The sequence below is a fragment of the Lolium perenne genome, chromosome 1, assembly GCF_019359855.2.
Source record: "Lolium perenne isolate Kyuss_39 chromosome 1, Kyuss_2.0, whole genome shotgun sequence".
NCBI lineage: Eukaryota > Viridiplantae > Streptophyta > Magnoliopsida > Poales > Poaceae > Lolium > Lolium perenne.
Window position 1 is genome coordinate 149,907,314 of NC_067244.2, and position 22,670 is coordinate 149,929,983.

Sequence of the window (22,670 nt, forward strand, 5' to 3'; positions counted from 1 at the left end):
ATTTGTGCCGCCATTCATCCTCGCTCAATAAGACCCCTACGTATGTGCATTCGGATCTCCAAATGGCCACCGCCATTCATCTCTACGACTGACGGCGCCATGAGCAACCTCCTTTTGCCATCGGACTCCGATAGCGAGGGGAAGTCGCCGGGATGGCGACATTGGTGGGATAGAATTGCCACGCCGAGCAGCTCTAGCTAACCACCGACAGACGGCCAGGACGAGGAGGAGGAGGAAGAGGATGAACATGCCATGTGGACACGGCTGGAGGCGGAGGAGGCGATCGAGGAGGCGGCGGCAAAGAAGGAGGCAAGGGCCCGAGCGAAGGTGAAGGCCGAGGCGCAGCCAGTGTGCACCGCACTACTAGGAAAAGGCCTAGCCGTAAGATTGCTAACAGTGGCGCACCACTAAATAGGTGCGCCACTACTATATAGCAGTGGCGCACTAAAAAGTGGTGCTCCACTGCTAGCCTATTACCAATGGCGCACTAGTATAGTGCTGCGCCACTACTAATTGTGAGACTGGGTTATAAACAGGTCTAGAGTTAACAGTGGCGCACCACATATAGGTGCGCCATTACTTGCATTGGCTAGCAATGGCGCACCTATATGTGGTGCGCCACTGTGATGAAATAGCAATAGCACATTTGTGGTGCGCCACTATGCTACCGGCCCCACTTTCCCAGATCCACATTCTCTCTCCAATCTCCACCCACCCACCACTCTCTCTCCAACTCCAAACCGCGATGTCCGCACTTTCCCCAGACCTCGCGATGTCCCCTGTCTCACCGCCGCTTCTACACCGCCCTCCACACCGCCGTGCTCGCACCAGACCACCACTTCCGCCGGCGTCCAGGACCCCGCTCACCCTGCCCCAGGTCCCTACGTCTCCCCCAGCCCCCGTTCCTCTCCCCCACACCCAGGTTCTTCTCCCCAATCTCGCGGCCCCCGTCGAAGGCTTGGAGGCGAGCGGCGAAGGCGCGAGGCCCCGACGGCCACAGATGCGAAGTCGAATCGCCGGGCCTGGTCCTCTCCCCTGACGCAACGACGGTAGCAGCAGCACGTCGAGCAGCGACGAGCCCCACGGTGCCGGCGGCGAGGTCGTGGAGCATCGCGAGCGCCGACTCCCCAGGTGCCTATTAGCGCCGCCGTCCCCTGTCCAGCACCGCCGTCAGCGGGCGCGATCCGATGGGGCGTGGCGTGGAGGCGCTCGAGATGGTCGAGCTCGCGACGGTGCCGGCCAGCCGCTGCCTCCGCCACCAACCAGCCAGCCGCCCGCCGCCGCCACCAACCGGCCAACCGCTGCCAAAGCTGATCTAGATCTAGATGACATTTTGTAATTAGGCCCCTGTAAAATTTCTGATGTGGATCTAGATCTGAATCTGACGTTTTTGCCCAAGACCCCTGTAACATTTGAAATCAACCCGCAGTACATGGTCCTGGTGGCCAGCTTTTATTTTTTTTAATGCAAAAAAACCTTAGCAGTGGCGCATGTTGATGATTGATGTAGTGCGCCATTGTTACAGTGAAATACTAGTGGCGCACTAAGTAGTGCGCCACTGCTAATACTTAGCAGTGGCGTGATAGTAGTGGCGCACCACTAGTGCGCCACTGATGGCAAAAAGTGGTGCGCCACTGATTGCCTGTTTTCTAGTAGTGCCGACGACGATGAAGACACCAAGGAGGCAAGGACTACTTGTCGGAGAGGGACATAACCTCCTCTGACACGTCGGACGCCACGAGCTCTTACGAACAGGTGACGAGAAGGAAGCGCCTCGGTGAGGATGATGAGGCAGGGCTTTCTAAGAAGAAGTAGCTTAGTTTAAAAATTAGTTTCAACATCTTTTTCTCAGTTTCTATGTTAAATTTGTTTCTGCATGCTGCAGTTTTTTTAAGTTTCAAAATCTCAATCATTTGTACATGATCGGAACTACGATGTGGAACTATAAAAACAGAGCACATGGTTGCCCCGTTCCCCCAACGCAAACGGATAAACTTGGCCTGACGACTATTTTGATATCCACGAGCTGACATAAATGAACGCGACCGATTGATTTTGGTATCCGATTTAGATCGCCCCCTCGGAGATACCTGACATAGGCATCCCAAATGGGCCTGCCGAATATAGTACCCGGGGTTTAATGAAGGCCCACTACCCGAAGAATAAGAAGATTCGAGAGCCCAAGATGTATTTAAGGAAAAGATAGAGCTGTAATAGGAAGTGTTATTTGTAATCTGGCGGGATGAGTTAGAAACCGTCCCGGACTCTGTAAACTTGTATAGCACGAATCCCTCGGCTCCACCTCATATATAAAGGGGGAGTCGAGAGACAAAGGATCAATCGAATCATTGTCTGCAAACCCTAGTTTTCATATTCGTCGAGTACTTTCCGGCTGAAACCTTCGAGATCTACTTACCCTCTACTTCCAACTAAACCCTAGCCTACAATCCATAGGCATTGACAAGTTGATACCTTGTCAATTGGCGCCGTCTGTGGGAACTAGAGGCGTAAGGAGCTGATCTCGATGGCACGCTCAAGATCTTCGACATCGTCAACCGCAAGCAACACAATGGATCGAGGTAAACAGATCGCTGCTGGTCTTGTCGATTTTGTTCCTCACCCACCCTCCCGTTTGGATGCATATGCGTATCTGGCGGAGCCCATGGAGATGACGTTCGGAAGGTTTCACTTTCGTGTCGAGAAGGAAGGATCGTATCGTGTCGAGATTCCGATTTCCTCGGGATCGTCGGTGGTCGATTCAGATTTTTCAAGCTATGCATCGTCAACCGAGTCAGGAGAAGAAGAAACCTCGGCGACACGTTACGTCAGCACCAGAACAAGAGAGAAACTCGCCAAGATCTTCAATGACATGTCGTTTGAGTCATCTGCGGACTCATATATAAGCGATGGCTCAAGCGATGTCGACAGTTATGACTTTATCGACAAATCTATCACAGTGGGCAAGGTCTTCATCAATCTCAACGATGATGTCACCAAACCCAACGTAGATCTGAGTACAAAGTATCATCAGATTTACGCCATTGAAGATCAAGAGGAGACATCCGAGGCTTTCGACAGTCTGGGAAATCCATACGTCGATCCCTCTAATCTGCGGCAAGGCCTGGGCAACAAATACGTCGGGCCAGAGCCGCGAGATAGAGTTCAACTTTCACAAGCAGCGTGGGACAGAGCCGCGAGAGCTATGAACGGCACAGAACCAATGGCTACCACGGCTACACCAGAAGAACTGCAAGCATATCAATATAGGCTCGCACGAGCTGCCAGGGAATTGGAAAAATAGACAGCTGAGTTGAACAGGAGAAAGGAGGCAGCTTCCGCATCCAGCAGGAGAAGGGCAGATTTAAGTCGACAATCTAGAACTACGGGTGATAGCCATCGGGAGGCGCGGAACAGAGCAAGATCAAGGCTGCAACACATACCCGAAGCAGAAAGAGAGCACTTGGTCCAGAACCTCGACATGTCCTTCATGTCGATAGATACAAGAGGAAACATCATCCCTAAGACACCAGAGGCTGGGTATATGGCGACACATGCTTTTATCCTTGCGTCTAAACCACCTCCAGGTGATCCAAGGGAAACATTGTACAATATGGCGGTAGCAGGAGTTGGAGCTATGGGGACAGCGTTTGTATCAACGCCTCCCGAAGGAGCGGCAAGGCAAAATAGTCCACGACCTGCAGCAGCAACAGCGGCAGCACCTGAAGGGCCAAGTGGAGCAAGAGACACAGCAGCGCAGGCAAGAGTCGACAGAGCGCGGCAAAGCAGAAGGGATCATCGGCAATCTCCGGAATTGACCGACGAAGATATGTGTGGCTTGCCATGCTTTACGAGGAGAGTCCGGAAAACTCGAGTCCCCTCAGGATTCAAGTTACCCGATAATTTCAAGAAGTTCGACGGCCTTCAAGATCCAGAGGATTGGCTAGTCGACTATCCGGAGACGGTGAAGCTCACGGGAGGAACTAGGGCAACAGCCATGCAAAGTATCCGGGTGCATTTGAGTGGAGCCGCACGATCTTGGATAAAGAAACTCGCTCCGGGATCCATCGACAGTGGGAAAGTTTCGAGGATGTGTTCGTCAAGAACTTTAGATCCACGTGCAAAAACCCGCGTCGTTAGAGGAGTTGAGAGCGTGTCGACGAAGCGATGAGCCAATGAGGAAGTACATCCAGAGGTGGAATATCATTAAAAACTCAGCAGAAAATATATCTGACGAGAGAGCAATAGATGCGTTTGTCGCAGGAGTCAGGCGTGGAGATTTCGTCGAAGACTTAGGAAGGACCAATCCAAAGACAGTATCCGCGTTAATGGAGATAGCAAATAAATGGGCAGACGGAGAAGACGCCGTCCACAACAAACGACACAGGTCGCCAGAGGAGGACCGCGGTCGAAACTATCAACCGAGGCGAAGATTTCCTCGGACGTACCGTAACTACGACGCTCCAGGACAAATTTCGGCAGGTTTTCGGACAAACACAGGAGGAAGCAACAGAGATGATTACCAGAGAAGCAGTGAGCAGCGAGGTGATAACAGGGATGATTCACGCAACAGGCAAAATAGCGGGCCTAGGTTCCCAAGACCTTTCGTGTCCCCTGAAGAGATGATGAACGGACCGTGCCAGATGCATTTTTTCCTCGACAGCAATGGAAAAAGACAGTCAGGGCACTTGCAGAAGGATTGTCGAAATTTTCAAGCAATGTTGCGGTATGCAGAGAACGCTAATACACGGGCAGCACAGAGAAATCCTCGAGAACCCAGAAGCGAGATTCACTTGCCGCCTCCTCCCGCGATCTGAGACGACAATCGGCATCGGCTCGGAATGGCGGCAGCACTGCACCACCACCTTATGTTGATCCTAATTCCAATGGAGCAGTGTTGATGATTCGAAGGGAAGGCCGTCCAATAGAGCTCGAAAGTAATCTCACGACAGGTGTTTATGGCAGAGAAAATGCCTCCACCAACAGTTGAGTACCTTAATTGGTCAGGACAAGATATCGGCTTCACAATAGCAGATCATCCGCAGCAAGTTCCTCGACCAGGGCAGTCAGCACTTATTCTGCCAGCAGTTATCGCGGGATTTGATGTCTCTCGAGTGTTCATAGACGGCGGCAACAGCTTAAACCTTATGTATGCAGATACATTGAGGAAGATGAACATATCCTTAGCAAACTTGAAACCAACAGACACAAGGTTCCACGGCATCACACCGGAGAAACCAAGTTATCCATTGGGAAAGATCAATCTCGACGTTCAGTTTGGGACCCGAGAAAATTATAGAATCGAGAGGCTCGAGTTTGAAGTCGTGGATTTTCCGTCGCAATATCACGCTCTGTTGGGACGACCAGCATATGCTATATTTATGGCAGTGCCACACTATACATACTTGTTGTGGAGGTTGCCTGGACCAAAGGGACCAATCACAGTTAAAGGAAGCTTTGCCTTAGCCGATAAGTGCGACAAGGATTTCCACCGGTTGTCGAAACCTTCGGGATGCAAGCTGAGTACTTGGCATCAAAAAGCATGACTGATTACGACGTACTGCCAGACGTTGGAAGGCCAAACAAAGAATCAACTTTCAGTACCGAGAAAAATTCAAAAGAGGTGCAGATTCACCCGACAGACCCAAAAAAGACGACATCTATCGCAAACGACATGGATATCGCATAGGAAAGCGCGCTCGTCGAGTTCCTCCGTGAGCACTGGAAAATCTTCGCATGGTGTCCAGCTGACATGCCAGAGTACCCGGGGAACTTGCCGAGCACCACCTAAACTTGGATCCACTAGCAAGACCAATCAAACAACCTTTGCGGCGTTTTTCGGAACCAAACCGCAAAGCCATGCTTTATCGAAATTAATCGACTACAAGAAGCTGGTTTTATCAAAGAGATATTCCACGAAGCCACATGGGTAGCAAATCTGTCTTTGGTGCCGAAGAAAAACACTAAGGTCCTTCGCATGTGCGTCGACTTTACGTGTGTCAATAAACATTGTCCAAAGGATCACTTTCCCCTCGAGGATCGATCAAATTATCGACTCCACGGCTGGATGTGAACGTCTTTCCTTCCTGGATGCATATTCTGGTTATAACCAGATCAGATTGAAAGAAGAAGATGAAGTAAAGACCGCATTTATTACACCTTACGGCGTGTTTTGTTACAGAACAATGCCCTTTGGTCTAAAAAATGCGGGAGCAACATATCAAAGGATGATGCAGAAGTGTTTGGCGACACAGATTGGGAAGAACGTGCAAGTATACATTGATGATGTCGTCATAACATCAAAAAAGGGGGCAACGCTGATCGAGGATCTCAAGGAAACCTTCGACAACCTTGATAAGTTCTGCCTCAAAGCTGAACCCGACGAAGTGTTCCTTTGGCGTCCCAATGAGGAGAACTTTTGGGGTTTCTAGTCTCAGCAAGAGGGATTGAAGCAAATCCCGACAAAATACAAACTATCGTAACAATGAGGAAGCCAACAAAGTTGAAGGAGATACAACAGCTAACGGGGCGAGTCGCAGCTTTGAGTAGATTCGTCGCTAGGCTGGGAGAAAAGGCACTGCCGTTCTACGCTTTGATAAAACAAGGAGATAAATTTCAGTGGAACGAAGAAGCCGACAGAGCTTTCGAGGATTTGAAGCGCACAATTTCGACACCGCCAATTCTGGTGGCACCAAAAGAAAGGGAACCTCTCTTGCTATATATCGCAGCCACACCCCAAGTGGTGAGCACGGTGCTAGTTGTCGAAAGGGAAGAAGAAGGAAAACTCCACGGCGTGCAGAGGCCAGTATACTTCGTCAGCGAAGTTTTATCGCCATCTAAACAAAGGTATCCGCAGTACCAAAAGATAGCATATGGAGTATTCACGACAGCACGAAAATTGCGCCATTATTTTTCGGCACATCCGATCATAGTGGTCAATGAAGCTCCCTTGTCAAATATACTGAACAACCCAGAAGCTACGGGTCGTGTCTCCCTTTGGGGAATAGAACTTTCCCCTCGGGACATCACGTATGAAAAAAGAAAAGCAATAAAATCGCAAATACGCCGGACTTCATCGCAGAGTGGATGGAGTTGCAAAATACGGGACCTCCAGTTTATCGAGAACTTGGACCATGAACTTCGACGGGTCCAAAAGACTGGAAGGAGCTGGCGCAGGAGTAGTACTCATATCACCTGAAGGCGACAAGTTGAAGTACATCCTCCGGATGACGTTCCCTAACGCATCTAACAATGAAGCAGAATACGAGGCTCTCATACATGGAATGAAGATGGCGAAAGCCTGCGGAGCAACTCGACTAAAAATCTTTGGCGACTCACAGCTGGTGGCACAGCAAGTTATGAACCAAGGTCATGCAATAAATGAGAGCATGATGGCATACAAGGAGGTATACAACGAACTCGAGAAGTTGTTCGATGGATGCGAAGTAAACCATATTAGCAGATTGAGCAACGACGAAGCCGATGTTCTTGCAAACATCGGGTCGCAATGCCTTGCAGTCCCGCGGTGTATTCAGGGAAGAAATAACGAGAGAGATCCACTAAGTCGACAAAATCAAAAAAGAAGGAGAAGAAACCCTCGGGGCTACCAAGGAAAAGCAAGAGGACGAAGAAGAAGATCGGGACCTGGTCATGGTGATACAGATACCGTGGATGCAGCCGTACATATCATACATCTGAGGAAAGAAATACCCGATGATCCAGTTGAGGCAAGGCGAGTAATTCGACGCTCCAAAGCTTTCACGGTGGTCAAGGGAGAATTGTATAAGCGAAGTATTTCAGGCGTCTTGCAAAGGTGCGTCACACCAGAGGAAGGAAGAATAATTTTGAAGGATGTACACGAGGGAATATGTGGCCACCACGCAAGTAGTCGAGCTATCGCAGCCAAAGTTTTTCGAGCAGGATTCTACTAGTTGACAGCAATCGAGGACGCCAAGGACATAGTAAGAACTTGCGACGCGTGTCAAAGGTTTGCCGCAAAACCTCACTCTCCGGCAGAGCTAGCACCAATACCATTGTCATGGCCCTTTGCTCAATGGGGACTTGATATGGTGGGTAAGTTACACAAATCCTGGCCAGGAGGAAAGGAGTACATGCTAGTAGCTGTCGACAAGTTTACAAAATGGATAGAAGCGAAGCCGATAAATTCACCAGATGGAGCATCCGCAGTAAAATTCGTAAAAGGCCTCGTCTTCAGATTTGGAGTGCCCCATAGCATCGTCACAGACAACGGCAGTAACTTCACATCCCATGAATTCAAAGATTATTGCGAAGAGGTGGGTATCAAGCTGAACTTTGCGTCAGTTGCACATCCTCAAACCAATGGGCAAGTCGAGAAAGCCAATGGTATCATCTGCAATGGCATCAAGAAGCGCTTGTTAGGACCACTGGAAAAAGCTCGACATACCTGGCCAGAAGAACTACCAAGCGTGTTGTGGAGCATCCGAACAACACCAAACACAGCAACGCAGGAAACTCCGTTTTTTCTGGTTCATGGAGCAGAAGCAGTACTACCAATCGAGATAGAGCACAACTCTCCACGTGTCGCTGAATATGATGAAGAAACATCGAGAAGAGCGCTAGAGGACGACGCCGACGCACTTGATGAAGCTCGAGATGAAGTATTATCTCGGGTAACCAAATATCAACAGGACTTGAAGAATTACCACAGTCGACGTTTGCGGCCAAGATCTTTTCAGGTGGGCGACCTAGTTCTTCGGCTCACGCAAAAAAGTCATGAAAAACTCGAGTCACCATGGCTTGGCCCTTACATCGTCACGGAAGTAATCGGAGGAGGAGCATATAGGATAAAGGACAAGAAGACAGGGGTGGAGGAGCCAAACCCCTGGAACGTGGCGCAACTTAGGCGGTTCTACGCCTAGAGTCGAAATATAGTCCTTGTAAAACTTCAATGTACTGGAACGCCCGCGAGTTTTCAGACGCACTCTTTTCCTTTTTCGGGGCACCGAGTGGGGCCGGAGAAGGTTTTTAATGAGGCGGGCTCGCGGTGCTGCAATATAATAAAGATAGTGACAATATAACTTCTCTTCTTTATCGGCATGACCAAAATCTTTGCCCCGACGAATTTCAATATAGTTCATCGACAAAAGAAAAACCTTGCCTTGGTATTCAAATACCTCGTGAGTCAATAAAAATACAAAATAGTACTCAGTAAAAAGCTCGGGGGCTCATATTCACCTTAAATATATATATATGCCTTGGTTTAAAACCTCGCAAATATACAAATATAGTAAAGAGTCACCGAAACACTCGGGGGCTAGACAAACAGAGAAATATAATGATTGCTTTACAATATAGTCATGGATTACAAAGAAGAAATATCTACAAGAAGAAAATAACTAGTCTTGATTCAGTATGTCATCAAGAGTAACCCTGTTTTCCTCAGGAGCAGCACCAAGAAAATCGGCATAATGGCCATCGGCAAAAAAGTCGGCATCCATCCGAAGCAGGTCCCCAATCATTTCTTCGGCTATGGGCGTAACCTTCGTGTTAATCCTATCAACACCAACTCTCCGACGTTTTACCTTTTGGTGAACCTTCTCGACAACCTGGGTAAGGTCAAGTTTCGAGTGGCAGATCTGGAGCATGATAAGAGCAAATCTGGCGCCAGCTACTAGTTGAGCTTTGACAAAATCATGGATACTGCGAGCATCCTTAAACCTTTCCATCAATTCAGGAAGAGTTTTTGGTTGGACGTTCCGAGGAAACATGGAGTTGTAAACCATGGACAAGGTCTTGGTACAGAAGTCAAGGAAATCGCGAGTTTGAGAGGTGCGATCTTGAAATCTGACAATTTGGCGGGTCCTCTCCGGGGTAACCCAAAACAAAGAACCATGATCCAGGGAAAGATTAACAAGGAGGTTTGTCCTAGCACTTACTCTCTCTTCCTCGGCAGCAGCATCAGTAAAGGCACCTATCAAAACAAAGAAGTGGAAACCTTTAAGAGACAATAGCATGAAGATGAAAGATATCAGAGGATGAAACAGGCATACCCGACATGTCTGCACTGGCTTCATTCATTAATTCGAGCATGAAATTTTCTCGAGTAGTCGCCTTTTCAGCCTCGGAAGCAGCAAATTCCTTGGCAGTCACGGCCTCGCGAGCTTGCTGGAGAGCAACTTTTTCGGCTTCAGATGACTTGCGAGATTGTTCCATCATCACAAGTGTTTGCTTCTTTGCATACTGAAGCTGCTGTCGAAGTTCGTCCAGTTCTTGCGACAAGGTATCGTCGACAGGTGCAGTATCAGCAAAAGCTCTCCTCGCGTGAGAAGAAGAAGGCGACACATTGGAAGGAGCGGAAGTTGGAGTATAGTTATCAAATATCAACTGAAATATAAACAGGATAAAATCAAACGACAAGCAAAGATAGAAATTTTTCATTAATCTCTTGGAATAATTACAAGGGCATTACAGTGGAGCTAAGGAAATACGTGTCGCTAAACGACTACTTTGGCGACAACAGCAAAAGAAACAAAGAAAAACAGAGGCATGCAACTAGACCTCCGGCCTTGACGAGCTAGGAGTCGACGCTGGCTTAATCCCGAGATAGGCCAAGATCTTCTTCGTGTTGGGCTTGGCTGCCTTGATCAGCGACTTCCACCTTGATTGTTCTATTTGCTCGGTGTCGCCAACTTTCATCCAAATGATAGTCCTGTCGACCGTCAACAACCAAGGCGACAGTGTTTTCAACGGCAACCTTCATATTCTCTTGGCGCATCTTCAGTCCAAGGTCTTCCGGTGTATTGAACATCTTGGCAAGGTTGAGGAAAGTCGCAGGCTCCTCCTTCTTCGGGAAGAAGTAGGGGAACAATGCCGACAATACTGCATTAGCATTCGATACACCTTCACGAATCTCGGACCCATGAAGCTCCAGATAGGAAAGTGCGTCAAGGACCGGATCATCGACAGGATTCGTCAGGTCAAAATCCTGGTTTGTTTGGACTGTCAAGGAAACAAAGTATTAGTGAAAAGACAAGAAACAAAGATTCTCCTAAAAATAGAAGGGAGCAGTAAAATTACCGAAAGTACGGCGACTCTGAGTCTTCAGGCGCTTGAGGATTCCTTCTTCACGAGAAGCTTGCGCAGCTTTGTGCTCATCTAAAGCAGCTGTAGCATCCTTAAGCTTTTTCTGCAGTTCCTCGACACCAGCAGCTTTCGCCTTGGCTTCATCAGCTTCGGTCTTGGCTTTGCTAGCAGCGAGGTCCGCTTTCTTGCGAGCCGCCTCACTTTGCTCAAGTTTTCGAGAAAGTGCGTCGGCGCGTTCGTTAGCCTCTGCAAGTTTCTCTGTCGAGATATGAAAAAAAGAGAGGAGAAAGATCAAAAATCGCGACAAGCACCAAGAGTAAAAAATCAAGGAAAAACAGCAAGTACAAAAGTCGTTACCTTCGGCTCTATTAGCATATTCCCGGTACCCAACAAATTGGGAACCGATGCGGAGAAGATCCTTGATCATAGGCTGTTCAACGTGAACACAGAAAGAAAAACATCGGCATGAAAAAGAGAAAAGGTGTGAAAAAACAAAATAAGGAAAATATAGATGTCGACAAGCTTACATCATCTAGGAGCAGAGTCGACGAACTGCCCAACTGAGGGGCAGGTTCAATAATCTTTTCAACCCTTGCCCTTTTTGGTGAAGGAGCAAGGGGGCTTGATGGCGGAGTAGTGGTGACGACGTTTTGTTGAGGAGGCGAGGTTTCTTCTCCTTCAACTAGCGTGTACGAGGCAAGTACGATACGTGACGTGCTTGTCCGAGGAGCCACGTCAGTAGTTGGAACTTCTTCCTCGTCATCACTAATAATCAAAAAATCGGCAGCATAAAAAGCAAGACAAGCTAAATATTTCGAGTACAAAAATAGAGAGAAATAAAGACGACTTACGAGCTGATGAGGGATTCAGCATAAAGATCGTAAGTTGCCTTCGGATGAGAAGGAACAACTTCTTCAGCCTTAGAGGTGCCAGAATCTTCAACATCAGTCCTTTTCCTTTTGTTCTTGGGAGAAACAGCAGGAGGAAGGGATTGCGTCGATTCACTGGCTTCAGACTCAACTTCTTTTTCATGAGAAGCCGCAGATTTGTGAGAACCCGCGACTTCACTTTCACGAATAGAAGAACCTTGAGTATCTTCGGCAACGATGGCCTGTTCTTCGACTTCTCCACCCTCCGGAAGAGGAGGAAGGGAAGTCATGGTAGGATGGTTCTGTAAAAAATAGTGACCAGATGGTAAATTAATAGAGATGACAATATAATGAGGTGGAGAGATAGTGCAAATTAAGGTAAAAACTCGGCAAGACAAAATACCTCGGGGAGTGGTTTGGCGGCGCTGTACGGTTCCACGCGACAAGAGGAAGGAATTGGGTCTTTACCCGAGGCGAGAAAGTCTTCGAATCAACTTCTCCAAGTCCTTGGTGGAAAGATCACCGGAGATCTGTTGGCGTCATTTTTACCGAATATGTCCAAAGGGGATTTTTGCGAGCACGAAGAGGCTGCACTCTAATCCTAAGGAAATAGGCAGTGATTTGAAAAACAGAAAGCTCTGTGCCTCGAGTATTTTGAAGCGGGCGAATACGAGACATGAGCGCCTCTGTCGCCTTTTTCTCTTCCTCGGAAGCTTCGGCATCCCAGGAGCGGCGGCGCTGAATTTTGGCACTTCCGTCGAAAGGAACTATGTTGTGCTCAACGGAGTTGGCGCTTTCTTCGTGAATGTAGAGCCACTTTTTGCGCCATCCTTGGACAGAATCAGGAAATTTGACGTCGAAATAGTCGACATCAGTGCGAACACAGATAACAACGCCACCTATGTTATAAGTGACGTTGTGGGAGCCATTGCGGCGGAGGCAGAAGATGCGTTTCCACAGAGCCCAATTGGGAGGGATTCCGAGGAAGCATTCGCAAAGTGTGATGAAAATAGAAATGTGAAGGATGGAATTGGGAGTCAATTGGTGCAATTGAATCCCATAAACAAAAAGAAGACCGCGGAGGAAATCGTGGATTGGGGTCGAGAGGCCGCGGATGAGATGATCAACAAAACTAACCCGATACTCCATTGGAGGCTTGGGGTAGCTTTCTTCGCTAGGGAAGCGGATGGCGTCCTCCTTCTTCATGAGGCCAAGCCTCTTCAGCATGTTGGTGTCTTGGTTGGAGATTTTGGATCTCTCCCACTCAAGATCCTCGGCGGCCATCTTGGATTCCGGAGTGCTGTGGCGAGTCAGACGCGCGCGCGGTGGCATCAATGGCAATGACAGAGCAATGTGTGTGAGTGCGGAAAATCAGAGAGAGATTGGGCGCAGGAGAAGTTTTGCGAAGAGGAACAGGTGAGCGGCGCAAGCGAGGGGATGAACGGAGGTTGAAGAAAGGTTTATATAAGAATTGGGTGAAGCAGTGTGCCGTTGGATGAAGAAATCGTATGGTGAGAATAGATCTTCTAGATACAAGGGTAAAAAGGTATTTTTACTGAGATAGGCGTTACTGTACGTGCGCCAGAAAAAGCGGAGGACGTGTGTCCCCCACTTGCACGACGTGTCAACGTGGTGGAAGCAATGGACCCACAGGGCAGAAAAATCACGACTATTCGAGAAGGATGAAGTAAATTTGGTTAAGGGAAGCATGTCGATAAGAAAAGTTAAAGAAGATTGGCGACAGGAAGAATTATTCAATACTTCGGGAGCCTTTGATCAAAAACAAGTTTTTCCCCAAATGCTCGGGGGCTACTTCGACAAAAAGTAAAAATTCGACTATGACAATATAGAAATTGCGGAGCCTACAACCAAGTACAAGTTCTTGGCTGTAGCCTCGGGGGCTACTCCCATCGGAAGCGCTGTTCGCGCACCCGAGGGATAAAAAAAAAAAAAAAAAAGAGAAGAAGATCATATTGAGAAATAATGACAATATAGCGACAAGGTGGACTAAAATGTTGAGCCTACAACCAAGCACAAGTTCTTGGCTGTAGCCTCGGGGGCTACTCCCATCGGGAACGCTGTTCGCGTGCCCGATGAAATTAACAAAGCAAAAATAGAAAAGCAAGAGAGTATATTTCGAGTTGTAGTTAACTCTACATATACTCCCATCGGGAGAGCAGTATAAGTCATATTTGACTCGATAAAATGTGCCATTCCAACAGCCGGAAAAGCACTCGACAATATATTCTCAGAACGCCGAAGTTGCGATCAATTTCTGAATGCCGCAAATTTGCGAAGGTAAGACCCCAGATCCGTTCTGCTGGGCGTGGCATCGCCGAAGACTGCGCTCTGCTACTTTTATCCGTATCAACAGATACGAAGAAAAATCCTAACGGACGCGTTAGGTACCCGATAAATTTGACTGGGACTCGACAGAATGGTAAGACCTTAAGCGGCACCTGTCGAAGTTTACACCAGTATCCCGAGATCATGTCCAGGGACGTGATTTTGAAGTAGGTTTTTGCGGATTGCCACTAGAGCAGTTAACTAGTACCTGATCCGTCAGATGAACTAGCCCCAATTACCAGTATCCCTGTACAATATAGAATTTTATGTGAAGAAATATAAAAAAAAGTTAAAGCTTTCGGGTAAACGTAAACAGTGGAGATTTTCCCTGACTCTACGATTCAAGCAAAATCTCGGGGGCTACTGACATAGGCATCCCAAATGGGCCTGCCGAATATAGTACCCGGGGTTTAATGAAGGCCCACTACAGAAGAATAAGAAGATTCGATAGCCCAAGATGTATTTAAGGAAAATAAAGAGATGTAATAGGAAGTGTTATTTGTAATCTGGCGGGATGAGTTAGAAACCGTCCCGGACTCTGTAAACTTGTATAGCACGAATCCCTCGGCTCCACCTCATATATAAAGGGGGAGTCGAGAGACAAAGGATCAATCGAATCATTGTCTGCAAACCCTAGTTTTCATATTCGTCGAGTACTTTCCGGCTGAAACCTTCGAGATCTACTTACCCTTTACTTCCAACTAAACCCTAGCCTACAATCCATAGGCATTGACAAGTTGATACCTTGTCAATACCCTTGTCCTACGAGTCTGACTGAGTCTATTTGGAAGTTGTAAAAAATTCCAGCGGGCAGACACGAACACAGTCGTCGCACTGGACCCACCAAATCCCTAATATGTAGCAGGGCAGAGATACATGTGCCTGGCCCTTTTCTTTGGAAGCCCTCGCTTTCCGACGGTGGTCGTTTGAACTTTGCCCCCCGTTAAAAAACGCAGCTTGTCTTGTCCTTGCCGAAGTTATATCAGCGCACCGGCGAGCGCCTCCCCCATCTGCTCCCGTCCCGTAGCCACTGTAGCCATTAACGCCGCCTAGCCGGCCTCAACTGCAAGCACAGGCAGGCAGGCGCCGGAGGACAGAGGAGCAGAGCAGGGATGGGCGAGAGCGAAGGCGGCGGGGAGGGGACGCGGGCGCTGGACCAGACGCCGACGTGGGCCGTCGTCGCCGTCTGCGCCGTCATCGTCGTCGCCTCCATCCTCCTCGAGGGCATCCTCCACCACCTCGGCCAGGTACGTCCCCACAAGCCCCCTTTCTTCCTTTCTTCAGTCCCCATTTCTCCGTCGCTGTAGAATCGATCTAGTACTTGTTTCCTTGAGACATTTGGCTCACCGTTGTTGGTTGCCGGTGGTGCGTCGCCCTGCCTGCAGTGGTTCACCAAGAGGAGGAAGAAGGCGCTGTTCGACGCTCTGGAGAAGGTTAAATCAGGTACGTTGGGGCACGATCGATCCCCGCACTGAAATTTCTCTCCTGCCTGCCACTCGTAACTCTGTCAATCTTTTCTTGACGCGGTTTGAAGCTTACCATTTGCAGAGCTCATGACCCTGGGGTTCATCTCGCTGCTGCTGACTATCACGGCGAGGTACATATCGCGCATCTGCATCCCGGAGGGAGCCGCGGACACCATGCTGCCCTGCCGCCTCTCCAGGAACTCAGAGCACCAAGAGCCCAAGGCCCACGGCCGACGACACCTGTCTGAAGCTCCCACCAACTACACCTGCCGCAAAGTGAGTAACTACGGCGTGGTGGTTTACACCATTATTCTGATTTGTCACATCGATGCCTCCGACGCCGGCCTGTGTTTGGATCCCCCGGTTCTTACTTTTCTTCTGTCTGCTGCGTTCAGATTGTTTCCCCATTCCTCAATGTCAGGACATTGTAAAAACGCGTGCTTACCTGGAAAATGCTGTTTCAGGGTATGGTGTCGCTCGTTTCAGCCGATGGGCTACACCAGCTGCATATCTTTGTGTTCTTCTTGGCCGTCTTCCATGTAACGTTCAGTGCTATTACGATGTCACTGGGTAGAGCAAAGGTAAAGGCAGATTCCTCAGGCTTCATACAGGTGCCACTTCTCAATATCCAAAAGTACAAGCTTGAAATCACTCTGAATTTTTTTATGTAGACGCGGATATGGAAGGAGTGGGAAAACGATACTTCCTCCATCACCTATGAGTTTTCATCTGGTAATGTCTCCAATTCTCCATTTGTTAGATATTGTTTCGTATGCTTTAACTGAAATGTGTCAGCAGCATGCGATTTTTAGTTCGTCTCTTGTTATGCTAGAAGTAGAATCCATGGTCCAGATAGAATGGAAACATAGATCACCCCAGATGATACCTTTTTAATCTGCAGTTTTGCAATCTTTTGTGAGGCACATTTTTTTTGTAAGTTTCTGATATCAATGGTTCATATTTTAATATTTCAGATCCGTCAAAATTCAGGCTTACTCACCAGACATCTTTTGTGAGGCAGCACGCAAGCTGTTGGAGCAAAAGCACAATTATGCTCTATGTGGTAAGTTATCTCATGGCTCCTCCTAATGATGGTCATAGTGTAGCATATCATATACATTTTTCAAGGTAAGTTGTAAATTTAAGTTTTCAGATTAGTACAATGTCCAAGCATTGAATCTATCTGCCTCGGGCATATTTCTACTGAATTTATAATATTATTTATAGTACGTAGCATTCTAGATTTCTAATATATATCAGATAGCCTTAAGATTCTACACTTTTAATGAAAATTGTACTTACCTCAAAGAAATCAATTAGTACTTACCATTCTATACTTCTACTCAACATATAAGGTGCGTACTTGATCAGGTGATCTATCTCCTGTAGAAAATACTGAATAGTAGCCTCTTTATTACAAACAAATTACAAAATAGGAGGTTTTCACTGTACAGTGGATTTTCACAATAAAACCATAAGCTACACCCAAGTGTTCAACAGTTCAAAATGAAGTTCAACCATCGTCATGACTTTTTTCCACATAATGTATCTACAAATGCTGTAGCTCAGGAGCTTGCTATGCTTTCAATTTCTACAGGCGAGCTTCTTTAGGCAATTTTTCAGATCTGTCCGGAGGACAGACTACCTGACTTTGCGGCATGGATTCATTTCTGTGAGTGGCTTCATATTTACCAGTAATTTACTTTGCTGTGACTGAATTCATTGCTGTGAGCGGCACGGATTCATTGCTATGATTTACCTTTGTATAGGCTCATTTATCCCCAGGGACTAGATTCAATTTTCGAAAGTACATCAAGAGATCCTTGGAGGATGATTTCAAGACAGTTGTTGGCATTAGGTAAGGTTGCCTATCAATCACCTTTTTTTGTCTTCGTAATAACTGAATGACTCATTTGTATCATCGTTGGTTTAATAGTCCACCTTTATGGGCTTCTGCTCTAGCTGTCATGCTCTTCAATGTTCATGGTGAGTTGTAATCCTATATTTCCTTTGTTGGAGTTCCGCAATTGGCATGATATATTTTCTACGACCCAAGGATCTTTGGGATGCTTTCTGTGAAAATATGTTTTTTTTTTTTAATTTGGAATATATATTCTTCAGGGTGGCATAACTTGTTCTGGTTCTCTACAATTCCCCTTTTAGTAAGTTCTTGCTATTGTACGAAGTACCTTTTAGCGCAACATGTTTTTATTCATGCTGCTAAGTTACTAACCATGCTTATGTATATCTAGGTGATTTTAGCTATTGGGACAAAGCTGCAGGCTATAATTGCAAGGATGGCTGTTGAAATTACAGAAAGACACACAGTTATTCAAGGAATGCCAGTGGTGAAACTCAGCGATGAACATTTCTGGTTCGGAAAGCCTCAGATGGTTCTTCATCTTATCCATTTTGCATTATTCCAGGTCAATTAAAAGCCCTTATTCCTCGAAATAGGCTTTCGCCCCGCTATATTAATATAGCAACCAACCGATACAAGATAGCAAACACCGCTGGGGCAAACAGCACATCAAGCCCAAAAGAAAGAAGAGAGAAAATATAAAAGAAACTAATGCCGACAGTGGTAGACCTGCATTTAGACCTGGGTTGTGTACATTTAGACCTTCATATAAAAGAAACTAAAGCCCTTATTGACCAGACTGAATTACGGATCTGCATTTAGACCTGGGTTGTGTACATCAATCATGTTATAATGATTCTTCTGCTGGATAAATATCTGAATAACAGTGGTAGCCGACCTTGAACTCACATGGTTTCCAGGATTGATATAACTAGATAGAGAATACTCGTTTCATTGTCATATAATAACCTGACTCCTAGCTTTCCGCATGCACTTTGGAAATCAAATTTGAAGAGCAAGGCTGCCAAAAGTTCTAATAGCTGTTCTTTGTTCTTGCAGAATGCATTTGAAATAACTTATTTCTTTTGGATTTGGGTAAGACTACTATTGACATTTGGAAGCATTTTAGATGGTAGTACTAATATGTTAATACTCTTTTGATGGTAACTGTAACTCTTGTGCAGTACGAATTTGGGCTGCGATCCTGCTTCCACGAGAACTTTGAGTTTATCATTGCAAGAGTCTGCCTTGGGTGAGCATCAAATACTTCATCTTCATATCGATTTATTCCTCAATAGTACTAACTATGGCTGTCGCAACTCATATGTGCAGGGCTGTCGTCCAATTTGTGTGCAGCTATATCACACTTCCACTCCATGCCCTTGTATCCCAGGTACAAATTCACAGTGTTGAATAGCTATCCAATTTGACTTTCTACTGACACTTCACTTTGATCATCGAACTGTCAATGCACGTTAGCTGTAAATTTGACAAATAACCGGGAAACGTTTGTTCTCCAGATGGGATCGCAGATGAAGCGAACAATCTTCGACGAGCAGACGGCGAAAGCCCTAAAGAAATGGCACAAGGCGGTGGTGAAGAAGAAGCATCAGCAGCAAAAGGAGTCATCACATGCGCCCTCCGAGACTGCAACCACGGACACAACCGAGGCAAGCCGGCTTAGCCAGTGCCAGTTCGTCGAGGCGGCGCCAGTGCAACGGCACCTGCACCGCTACAAGACCATAGCACACGTTGGCGCCACCAGGCCGCTCTCGGATTCCGAATGCTCTGACACAGAATGCGAGACTCAGACGAGGTACCTTATCCCGCCTACAAAGCAGAGGAGCCTGGATTCAGAGGTGCGTGTCGATGTGGACGAGACGACTCCAGATCACCATGATAGTTTTTCCTTTCCAAGGCTGCCACATTCGCAGAATATGCCGGCGAAATGACCAACCGGTAGTCGGTCGTGCTTAGGAATACTAACTTATATACGATGTTATGTTTTAGATTAGAAAATCAGCATACTGTTGAAGTGGTAGGGAACTTTACAGAGAGTGCATGTTGTGACAGTAGACCAGAGTACCATTTGAGTGCTTCAGAGTTTCCCAGGAACTATAAATGGAAGAGTCTAATTCCAACTTGCTGATGAATAACCTAACATTTCCTCTGGTTACTTGTAGTTTGAGCATCTCAAGCAGACCTCTGAAAATTTCTTAACTCTGCAAAAACTGCTTTTTGTTTAGTTAGAGGCATCTAGTAGGATATCTCTCATAAATGCTTAACTTTTGACAGAGATCCTCAAAAACGCCCCTCCACCTACCTACTTGTACTTTTAGGGAAATTTGAGGATCTCATCCACGATTTTTAGCACGTAGGTGCTCGTTTTGAGCCTGATTGCAATACACGCAACCAAATACGGTCGTACTGTTGCGTTCCTGATGCTAATGTGCTATGTCTATGCACCTGCCGGCTGCCGTCTCTTTCCTTCCCCGATTCAACCGTGCCCGGCTCCGATTCTGCGCTTAATTGCATACCTAGACGAGTTTGGATTCCGATTACAACTATGTAGCTGTGCCCAATGCTATTATATGAAGACTGACTGCATCGCGGCAGATCTCGATCGCATAACCTCGATCGACGGCGACCTAAAAAATTTAAGTGGACGGGATTGAGATGGATCAGAAGACCAATTCGGAGGAACGGATTAGAGGAGAGATGTCTAACACTAGTAAGAGGCGTCGTCAGGGGGATCGAAACTACTGCAGCCGCACCGGAAAGAGATTGCGGCCAGCGCAGAAGCAGAAGCATCTCTACCTTGTGCTTGATGACGGGGAGGACGGCTTCACCATCCTCAAGATCGATGCCGAAAACTTGGAAACCAGCACGGACCTGGAGCTGGAGCCCTGTGTGCTCCGGTTAGCGGCGCCTGGGCCGTGCTACAGCATGAATTTCACCGCCCTGGGCAGCAACATCTTCATGTCGTGCAACAGGTACCCTGAAACCATGGTGTACAGCACGGAGACGGAGGGCGTGGCTATCGGTCCCCGCCTCCCGGATTCTATGCTCGTCGGCATTCACACTTTGGCGGCCACCGCCGACATGCAACTGTACGCGCTGAAGCACAACTTCAAGACGAAGGAGCACTCCTTCGCGGCGATGTCGACGGCGGGCACCGAGAATAATCTTCCGTGGATGTCGTCGAGCCCCAGCAGGGCCTGGTCCTGGAAGAGCGTTCCCTCGCCCCTGCCGTTCTCCGGCAACGAGAGGGTCACCTCATATGCCGTGCACCCGGATGGAGAGACCATCTTCATGACCGCGGGGCAAGAACCGCTTTCATACCTTCTCCTTTGACACCAAGCGTTGCGAGTGGAAGTGCCATGGCGAATGGGCACTGCCTTTCGAAGGCCAGGGCTACTTCGACGGCGAGCTGGATGCGTGGGTCGGGCTTCACGAGGACGGGTACGTGTGCTCCTGCCAAGTCCCGTCCTGTGGAGGCGGCGGCGGCGGCGCGAGTGCCCGGCAGCCCGAGTGGAAGATGGGCAACGAGAAGCTGTTCCGCAAGGACTACCGGATCCGGAAGAGCAAATGCGCCACCCTCACGTATATGGGCAACACCAAGTTCTGCCTTGTGGAGTGTGTTTCCTGCAAGAGACCTGAGCTCCAGGACGACGACGATGCTGCCGACCGTGATGGATCCATGCTGCTGCACATCAGTATCTTTGGCCTCAAGTACAGCCGTGATGGAGAGCTTCAAACCACCATCCACCGCACCACTAAATCTTATCAAGTGTCTAAGAACGTGTCATTTTCTCCCGTAGCATTCTGGATGTAGTTAGGAACTAGTTCAGTTTTTTGGCTTGGTTATCTGGATTGCATTCTCTATAGGAATCATCATGTGGAGCTAGTTTCATATGTACCCGAAAAAATCTCCCCTCCAAAATAGAGAGTATTTTATAGAAAGTAACATGTGCAAAGTTGGGCAATAAGCTATGAAAATTTACAAATCACAAGTTTACACATGCTTAGTCTGCAAAATTTGGAACTTAATTAGTATGTAGCCCAAATATTCTTTAAAAAACTTGTACAGACAAATGATCATATTTACTATTCCCTCGGAGATGCTTATATGGGTAGGGTGGGCGTACATATTTACTAGTTCCTCGGAGGTGCTCATATGGGTAGAGTGGGTGTACATGCGTTCATAGGGGTGAGTGTATGTGTGTATGTGTGAGCGTTGATAATTGTACTGTGTTTCACAAAAAAAAAAACTTACACGTAAATCATTCAATATGTGCGTGTATTTTTTTATGTTTTCAAACTTGGAAATATTATTTTCTGCACACTCAAAAAAATGTACTCTCGGGTACAGCGGGATAGTGTATGTTCCAGAACGCGCTGGCAAATCCGCCCCACCTCCGCGCATAGAAGGTGTTCGACGCCTTGTCTAGTAGGCGCGGATAGGTCGCTGTTCGTTGCCTCCTCTGCCGCGGCTGAATTTTAACCCTTAGTTTTGCTTCAGACATGGATAGCGACGACAAGATGATTGTCCGACTGTTGGAGGAAGAGCAAGCCTTCGACGAAAACATTCGAGAGCATTTGTCAATCATCGCGTCCCTCCAGAACATGCTTGACGCCGAGGCGGAGAAGCGGAAGAGGCTGTGCCGCAGAGGTTCAAATGCGGGAAGAAAGAAGTCGAAGCTCCAACAGAGGATGTAGGGGCATACCATGCTGCACAACGATTACTTCGCAGATGAAGCAACACATGCCGATAATTTCCGGCGTCGGTATAGGATGAGAAGGGTTTGTTCATGAATATCCTCCACGGCGTTCGAGAGCTCGACCCCTACTTCAAGCTGAAGCACGATGCTGTTGGCATTGTCGGGTTCTTGTTGATTCAGAATTGCACCGCTTCCATGAGGATGCTTGCATACGGAGCACCTGCCGATACACAGGACAACTACCTTCGCATGAGTGAGTCTACTGCTATTGAGTGCATATACAAGTTTTGTCGAGCTGTTGTGGGCAATGTTGGGAAATATTACTTGAGAGGGACAACTGAAGAAG

The 22,670-nt window shown here is 47.5% G+C and overlaps 1 protein-coding gene across 1 annotated transcript; it reads left to right on the forward strand.

Moving 5' to 3' along the window:
* The first annotated feature begins 15,198 nt into the window (after window positions 1-15,198).
* LOC127307424 (MLO-like protein 9) lies at window positions 15,199-19,759 on the forward strand. Its single transcript, XM_051338153.2, has 15 exons — window positions 15,199-15,523; window positions 15,662-15,719; window positions 15,825-16,018; window positions 16,207-16,323; window positions 16,414-16,474; window positions 16,717-16,805; window positions 17,340-17,414; window positions 17,512-17,600; window positions 17,679-17,728; window positions 17,864-17,904; window positions 17,995-18,168; window positions 18,663-18,698; window positions 18,788-18,855; window positions 18,936-18,996; window positions 19,124-19,759. The coding sequence occupies exons 1-15, from the start codon at window positions 15,389-15,391 to the stop codon at window positions 19,553-19,555; spliced, it is 1,680 nt and encodes a 559-aa protein (XP_051194113.1). The 5' UTR covers window positions 15,199-15,388; the 3' UTR covers window positions 19,556-19,759.
* The last annotated feature ends 2,911 nt before the right edge of the window (window positions 19,760-22,670 follow it).